The sequence below is a fragment of the Leptonychotes weddellii genome, chromosome 15, assembly GCF_054177405.1.
Source record: "Leptonychotes weddellii isolate Sample4059 chromosome 15, ASM5417740v2, whole genome shotgun sequence".
NCBI classification, from domain to species: Eukaryota; Metazoa; Chordata; class Mammalia; order Carnivora; family Phocidae; genus Leptonychotes; species Leptonychotes weddellii.
Window position 1 is genome coordinate 49,564,039 of NC_138383.1, and position 8,443 is coordinate 49,572,481.

At 54.1% G+C, this 8,443-nt stretch overlaps 1 protein-coding gene across 4 annotated transcripts in view; it reads right to left on the reverse strand.

Moving 5' to 3' along the window:
• EIF5A (eukaryotic translation initiation factor 5A) overlaps positions 1–3,097 on the reverse strand; it is a 5,262-nt gene extending 2,165 nt beyond the window's left edge. For 2 of the 4 annotated variants that reach the window (XM_006738912.3, XM_031034117.2), the window contains exons 1-2: positions 3,014–3,097; positions 315–500 (exon numbers count right to left, since the gene is read on the reverse strand). In XM_006738912.3, the coding sequence (XP_006738975.1) occupies positions 315–500; positions 3,014–3,082 (255 nt within the window). In that variant the 5' untranslated portion in view covers positions 3,083–3,097. Of the gene's footprint in view, positions 1–314; positions 501–2,007; positions 2,031–2,373; positions 2,587–3,013 lie in introns of those variants that run through there. The other 2 variants (XM_006738913.3, XM_081805822.1) reach the window with 2 other exon arrangements.
• Positions 3,098–8,443: the final 5,346 nt, after the last annotated feature.

Consider the following 8,443-nt stretch of genomic DNA (forward strand, 5'->3'; position numbering starts at 1 on the left):
GGTATTAGGCCCGGAGAAGCCTCAGGAACAAAGACTCAAGGGAAAAGAGACAAAAACGGAAAGCCACGAAGGAAGGAGCAGCTGAAAAGAGCACCTGGAGAAGTGAGAGCCTCACACAAGGGTGGGGAAAGGGAAGGGTCACCAAGGAAGAGCCCAAGGCCTCCCAAAGGCACAGGTGAAAAGGGGCCAGGGCTGAGGGCTGAACGCAAGGAGATGGACGGGAAGCCAGCGCTAAAGGAACGGACAGGGCTGGGACTGAGGACAACCTGGGGGGAGTGTGGGGAAGGCCCGATGTGGAGAGGTCAAGTTCTAACCTTGGCATGGCCGTGCTTGCCGGTCTTGGAGGTAGACATCTCCACGATCTTACATGGCCGGCCTTTGAGCACCACAAAGCCGTTCTTACGTAATGCTGAGCACTGCATTGGGAAGGTGGCTGAGGCCCCTGCATCTCCTGTCTCGAAGTCCAAGTCATCTGCCATTTTAAGAGGCTTCGATTCCAACTAGAGTCAAAAAGAAAACCCGAGCCAGTCAGGATGGAGGTCAACAGAGGTCTCAATCTACCTCACTCCTCCCTGAAAACACGGCTTCGTTCTTCCCACAGCCCTTTTCTTCCATCATCCACCTAAAAGAGAAGCGACGTGCCCAGGTTAAATACCGATTGGGACCACAAATACTTAAGAACTGGTGCGTGTCTGGGAGTGGAGGGAGACAGAAGCTGGACCCCCCAGCCCAAATGAAAGCTAAAGGGGTGGCTTGGGAAAGGAAGGCTCCAGGCAGTTCGGATGCCCAACCTGGTAAATGGACAAAGGCCTGATTCCTGGGAGGGGGAAGACTCAGGTGTTACTTGCCACTGAAACCAACCACCCCTCTTCCCCACTCACAACCAGGGCTATAATTAGGTGAGCAGCCATGAGCCAGCAAAAGGGCGGGGCTATCGTGGGGTGGGGGAGAGGGGAGGGTGGAGACCGGAGGACAGGGCCCCACCCGTCTCTGTTACACCCCCCACCCTATCCACACGAGCCAGTCATTGGTACAGGAAACCACAAGGCCTCTTTGGGGGAATTCCCGCCTCTCCAACGTGCATTTGCAGACACAGCCGAGGGAGAGAAAGTAAACTTGTTGCTAACTTTCCCCCCTGCCGAACACGTCCATCTCGTTTCCCAAAGGGAACCCAGGAACCCGGCCTCTCCGCGAGGGCCCTCCCCCTTTTCCCAGGATGCACCAGTCCTGTCGGCTTTTCAGGCCGGGCCTGTAGGCTCAGCGGAAAGTGGAGGACTGGGGAGTGGTGAATGACAATAAAATGAAAGCAAAAGGCTGGTGGGAGTGAGTAGAGTAAGTTCTGCGGGGCTGGCGGCGTCAGCGCTCCCGAGCCCGACACCGCGGGCAGGAAGTGACAAGGTGAAGAGCACCGGTCCCGGCGGGGAGCTCTCCGCCCGGGACGTGAAGGCGCCGTCGGCACGACCCACAGGAGTTGGGCCGCCGTCCAATCGCCCGGGATGTCCCCGTTCCTCCGGCCACCCAGCCAGGGAGAGCGCTACTTACACCTGGCGGGCCGCCTCACTTCGCATCAGAGTCGGGGGAAGAGCGCCAGGGGCCCATGCGGCGGGGGAGCTAACATATGCCCGCAGCGGGCTCTCCGGGCTGATCAGGACCCGGACCTCGCGCTTCTCCCCCTCCCCAAAATTCCAAGCTCCCTTGGGCGCCCGCGAGGACCACCTCTCCCCGCGCTGGGGGGTTGCCGGCTCCCGCCCACCATGTGGCCTCCCGGGGCTTCCGGTGGCCGGGATCTGGGGGGGAGGGGTCCCCGCGCTGCCATGCGGCCCCCGTCCACGTTCGGCCATGAGGCCTCCGACCCCGAGGGCAGCCTCCGGTAGGGGACACTTCCGGTGCCGCCGGCACCCCCTCCCCAAAGGCCGCGCCAGGCCGGAGCCACGCCGCCTCCCCTCCCCCCCGGCCGGCCGCCAACCCCCCCCACATGCCCTCTCACCGAATAGCCCCCTCCCCCACCTCACGTGGCCTCGCGGCGCCCGGTTCTCAACGGCCCAGCTCCCCTTGCCCCGGCGGGCCGATCTGGCCCCCGGCCCTCGCCCCGGCGTGGCCGCCCGGCGGCCTCTCCCGCGTGGCGGCCTCGCGACTCGCCGTCCCCCGCCCTGCGTCGCTCCAACGTCACCCGGCCGGCCCCAACCGTCACCCCGCGCGCTAGCCGGGGCGCGCGCCCGCGCCTCTCCGCACCTCGCGCGGCTCGCGGACCGAACCCTGTGCGGCGGCGGCGGCCGCCGCTCCCCTCTGCCCCCTCCCCAACCCTCGCGCAGTTCCATCTCCACTCCCGGGCCCACGCCAGGGTTCCGCGCACGCGCGCCCTGCCGCTCTCACCTCGCGCGAACGCACTGACTCGACCCCGTCCGCTCGCCGCGAGCCCAACCGCTGCCCCCGAACCCGCTACCGCCGCCGCCGCCGCCGCCTCTACCGCCGCCGCCGCTGCTGCACACGGGTCTTAGTACGCAGGCGCCGACTCCCCACTGACCAACCAAGCAGCCCTGTGACAGCCGCGCAAGCGTGCTATCTATCCCCCTCCGCCCTCCACCCCCGCACTGCGCAAGCGCACAGATCCTCCCCGAGCTCCACCCTCCCTCCCACCTACCCATCCAATGACGCGTATGCGTGACCCCGCCCCTCACAAACCCCGAGCTCTTCCCACCCGTAGGCAGTGCGCAGGCGCACCCGGTTTTTTAAGCCCTTCAACCTCCTCTTCCCTTCCCGTGATAGACCACTAGCCCTACCGGACAGGACTTGCGCCTGCGCAAAGAAGAGCCCTGCACTCCACACCCTCTGAAGGAAACGCCTCGGCCTCAAAGCGCATGCGTGGTGGGAATCCTGACCGCCCCTTCCACCTCAGACGTCGCTTGTACGCCGGGCGTTGAAAAGACCACGCCACTGTATCGCTGGTCTCGGCTAGGACGCATGCGTCTGGGGAACGCCCCACCTCGGCTTTAACTGGACTTAAACGACTCACACGTTTCAGAAAACTTGCACTGCGGGGTGGGCCCCTCGTCTCAAAGCCCATCCCCCGCTTTCCACACATGCGCGGGAGGGCTCTTTCCGCTCACACTTCCTAGCGCGCTAGTGTGGTCGGGTTACCGCCCATCTCAGCTTCACCGCTCTGCGCGGCCGGCCGCGGCTCGGCCATAGAGCTCCAGCCGCGAGCTAGAGCGGCCGCGTGGCGGCCACCATCTTGTGGAAGCCCTGGGCCGCCTCGCCGCCTGAGGCGGCCGGAGAGCTCCAGCGAGGCTTGCACGGCCTTTCTCCCCTCCTCTGCCCCCGGCTGCTCCCTGCCGTGGCCAAAACAGGTGTCTGCGAGCGCCCTTAGGAAGAACTCTGTAAAGACGAGTGGCGCGTTAAATTCCACCGGCGTCCCCTAAGCCATGGCAGAGGACCGTGAAGCGGGAGACCAGCAACTTCCCCGGCGGCCGCCTCCCGCGACACTCTGTAGTCTCCTCCCTCCAGTTTCCAGGTTTCCAAACCTGAGCCTGGCCGAATACCCGGGCTTGGAAGCCCGCGCCGGGATCCGCGGAATCCCAGGACGCGGTCGATGTGCACGCCCTGCAGACACTGGCTTGCATTGAGAAAAGCTGATGGAGCATGGTCTACCAGCACTCCCAGTTCCCTCCACTCTACTGTCTGAAATCTCTGCCTTTTCCTGAAAAAAGCAAAAACAAGCCCGAAAACAACCCCCAACTGCCTGGGCGCATTGTTCAAAGCCCAAAGCTGCTCTTCTCACAGATGTATTGTCCCTGCGACCCAACAACTCCACTCCTAGGTATATGCCCCAAATCGTTAAAGACAGGTACTCGAATCTTCGCGGGAGAGTATGTACAGGGGCGCTATTCACAGTAGCCAAAGGGTGGAAACAACCCAAACATCCACCAACAAACAGATGAATGGATCAAGTGCGGTCCATACCTGTCATGGAATATTATTCAATCACAGAAGAGGAATGAAGTACTAAGACGTGCTTCAACTGGATGAACTTCAAAAATACCATGCTAAGGGAAAGAAGCCAGTCACTAAAGGTCACATATCCTATGATCTGAATGATATGAAATACCCTACGATTTGAATGATATGAAATATCCAGAATAGGTAAACCCCTTGAAGCAGAAAGTAGATTGGTGGCTGCCAGGTGCTGGGCTGGATGAGGGGAATGGGTATGGGGTTTTATTTTAGAGTGATGAAATGTTTGGGAATTTTTGGTTTTTTTTAGATTTTATTTATTTATTTGACAGAGAGAGACACAGCGAGAGAGGGAACGCAAGCAGGAGGAGTGGGAGAGGGAGAAGCAGGCTTCCCGTGGAGCAGGGAGCCCGATGCGGGGCTCGATCCCAGGACCCCGGGATCATGACCTGAGCCGAAGGCAGATGCTTAACGACTGAGCCACCCAGGCGCCCCAAAATGTTTGGGAATTAAATAAAGATGGTGATTGCAGAACGTTGTGAATGCACTAAATGGCACTGAATTGTTGATGTAAAAAGTTTTATGTCATGTGATTTCAATTTTAAAAACTCATACAGGAGGGGCACCTGGGTGGCTCAGTTGGTTAAGCGACTGCCTTCAGCTCAGGTCATGATCCTGGAGTCCCGGGATCGAGTCCCGCATCGGGCTGCCTGCTCAGCAGGGAGTCTGCTTCTCCCTCTGACCCTCACCCCTCTCATGCTCTCTCTCTCATTCTCTCTCTCAAATAAATAAATAAAATCTTAAAAATAAATAAATAAATAAAAAATAAAAACTCATACAGGAATGTTCAAAGCAGCATTATTCATAATAGGCCAAGAGCGGAAACTACCCAAATGTCCACCAACTGATGAAAGGATAAATAAAATATGGTATACCCATACAATGAAATATTATGCAGCAACAAAAAGGATAAACCTTGAAGCATTATGCTCAGTGAACGTCAGTCACAAAAGACCACATAGTGTATAATTCCATTTACATGAAATGTCCAGAATAGGCAAATCCACGGAGACAGAACATGGATTAGCAGTTGCCTAGTGTTGAGAGGTCAGAGGGAAATGCGGACACGGAGAGTGGCTGCTCATGGGTATGGGGAAGGGGGCAGGGGATGACTTTTAGGGTGATGAAAATGTTCCAACATTGGTTGGACCGATGGTCGCATTCTTCAGATATTAAAAAACACTGAATTATACGCTTTGAATAATTGAATTGTATGGTATGTGAATTGTATCTCAATAAAGCTGTTACTTAAAGAAAAGTACTGTTATGTTCGTACAGCAATACCTCCCGTGCATAATGTGCCCGTCCTCACTCGTTCATCCCCCCGAGACATTGGCGAAGCGTCCTAGCTGACCTAAGGCACAAGTTCCACATACCGCAAGGACGCCGAGTGATGACAACCCCGAAGAACTTCCATTCAAACTGAAAAAGGCACAAATCATCTTGATAGAAGACTGAGTTATACACGCTCAGGGAAAGAAAAAGGCAAAATACTGTATAGGACTGTAGAGAGATGAGATTTAGTACCTGGGAGAACCTCCCTAGCACGGCATGTATGGGGTCACCGTGATCCAGGGTGGAGTCCTCAGCTCCGTCAGCCCTAACGTTTTATGTTGCCAGGCAAGTCACTTCTTGAGGGAACCTTTCCTGACCTACCAGACTAAGTCAGCTTCTCATGTTCTGTGTTCTCGCAGCAAATATTACAGCATCTGCCACGTACTGTTGATATCCATTTATTTGTGTAATGGCTTTGCTACTGTCTGGATTTCCCCTTCAGAATAGAACCTGTATCAAGTTGGGAACCTGTCTATTTTGTTCATTACTGTGTTCACAGCTCCTAAAATTGTGCCTGGCAAATATTTGGTACACTGTAAAGATCCATTTATTGTTGCATAAAGGTGCACCTGGCTCAAGTTAACCAGACTCACAATAGATGGACCAAAAAGTGGCAATATCAACTTCTCTATAAATGGGTTGAAATGGCAAAGGGCAACAGAACATTTATTTCATCTCGTCCATCTCTCCTTTCTTTTCTATCAGAAAAATCTAGTCCAGGAACCTTGAAATCAGGCAAGGGGATTAACTGCATGTACTTCATAACTAATACATTACAGCTCTAAGAGCATAGTGCATTTGTCTTCAGTATAAAAGAGGCCAATCTGTCTCCCCTTCAAAAAGAATCCTGTAGGGACGCCTGGGTGGCTCAGTCGGTTAAGCGTCTGCCTTCGGCTCAGGTCATGATCTCAGGGTCCTGGGATCGAGCCCCGTGTCAGGCTCCCTGCTCTGCGGGGAGCCTGCTTCTCCCTCTGCCTCCCTCTCTCTCTCTCTCTGTCTCTCATGAATAAATAAAATCTAAAAAAAAAAGAGAGAGAGAGCGAGAATCCTGTAGGGGCAACTGGGTGGCTCAGTTGGTTAAGCATCTGACTCTTGATTTTGGCTCAGGCTTATGATCTCAGGTTATGAGACTGATCTCAGGGTCCGGCTCCATGCTCGGTGGGGAGTCCGCTTGAGATCCTCTCCCTCTGTTCCCCCAACTCGCTCATTCTCTCTCTCTCTCAAATAAATAAATAAAATCGTTAAAAGGAAGAAGAAGAAGAAGGAGAAGGAGAAGGATAATAATAATCCTGGAACAGTGATAATCCTGGGTCAGAACTCCCCTAAAAATTACTGGAGAACCTCTCTGGCTTTTTTTTTTTTCTTTTTATGATTTACATACAGAGCGTCCCCCTTTAGGTCCCATAGAAGTTTCTTTCTTGAGAACTGATTTGAATACAATTGATCAGATCCTATCTTAATGGCAATTCACATTTCTTTCCCACCTTCTGGGGTTACACCCACTCAGCAAGATGAAAATTCAGACATTCGGGAAGAACTCTCCAGCGACCCTTCTGTAGATTTGCCTTGGTTTTGGATGCTGTCCTGGCAATCCATCTCATTATTTTCTCATTTCTTTCTCAGAGGGTGATCATCTGGAAGGCACCCATGTTCTGTTGAGAAAGAAGTTTGCCAAATAAGTTTATATCTACTCTGGGAGACTTTCTAAACCTCCTATTTTGAAATTTGTGACGGTTGATGAGTCTACCCTGACACGCCGTGATCACCCAGAGCCTAGTTGTTTACGATAGGGCTCACTCTCGGGGTTGTACATTCTTTGGGTTTGGATGAATGTGTGAGGACCTGCGTCCACCATTATAGTACCACACAGAGTACTTTCCTGCTCTAAAAACTCTGTGTGCCACCGATTCATTCTGATCGCCCGCCCCCCATGGCTGGTGTGAGCTCCCCAGAGCCCAGCGGCATCAGTGATCGGCATTGCCTCGCCATTAGCTGCAAGAGAAAAGACCCTGCTCCTCTGCATGGATTCCAGACTCCATGATCAGGTCCGGGCCTCTGTTTCCCCCACTCCACCTCTCGTTTGCAACGTCTGGCCTCCACCCCAAACCACTGATGCGACTCTCTTTCTGTCTTCACTCTGCACATTTTCCTTTACACCTTTGCCCTCACTGCTCCCCTTTTCTGGAATGCCCTTTACTCTTTTATTTATTTATTTATTTCTAAGATTTTTATCTATTTATTTGACAGAGAGAGAGCACAAGCAGGGGGAGCAGCAGAGAGAGAGAAGCAGGCTCCCGATCAGCGGAGAGCCCCAGGCGGGACTCGATCCCAGGACCCTGGGATCATGACCTGAGCTAAAGGAAGATGAGACGCTTAACCAACTGAGCTACCCAGGCGCCCCAGGAATGCCCTTTACTCTTATTTCTACCTTTCCCCCAGATTCCACCCATGTTTTAAGGTCCAGTTACTAAAACACTGATTTCCTCAGGAACTCCCAGACCAAACCCTCATTGCTTGCTGTCTGAACCACATGACAGATTCCTGAGGTCCTTCTTACCTCCAGTCCCTCCCTCCTCCAACCCATCTCTCACTGTCTTCGACTATCTTGATCTAGCACTACTCTGTATAGAGTACAGAGAAACACCTTCCCTCTCCATCAGTGCTGTCCTGCTAAATTTTTTTAAAATTTTATTTATTTATTTGACAGAGAGAGACACAGCGAGAGAGGGAACACAAGCAGGGGGAGTGGGAGAGGGAGAAGCAGGCTTCCCACTGAGCAGGGAGCCCAATGCAGGGCTCGATCCCAGGACCCCAGGATCATGACCTGAGCCGAAGGCAGACACTTAACACTTAGCCCCTGTCCTGCTAAACTTTTAACACCAGCTCTGGGTAGAGGGACCCCAAGATCAGCACATAGCATCTGCCAGTTTCCATGGCTGTAAATACTTCCATCACGGCCAGTTGCAAGCTACCAGTAAGACAGTACTGAACGTGTCATTAGGAAGAGATATGCACAGGGACGCCTGGCTGGCTCAGTGCGTTAAGCGTCTGCCTTCGGCTCAGGTCGTGATCCCGGGATCCTGGGATCGAACTCCTG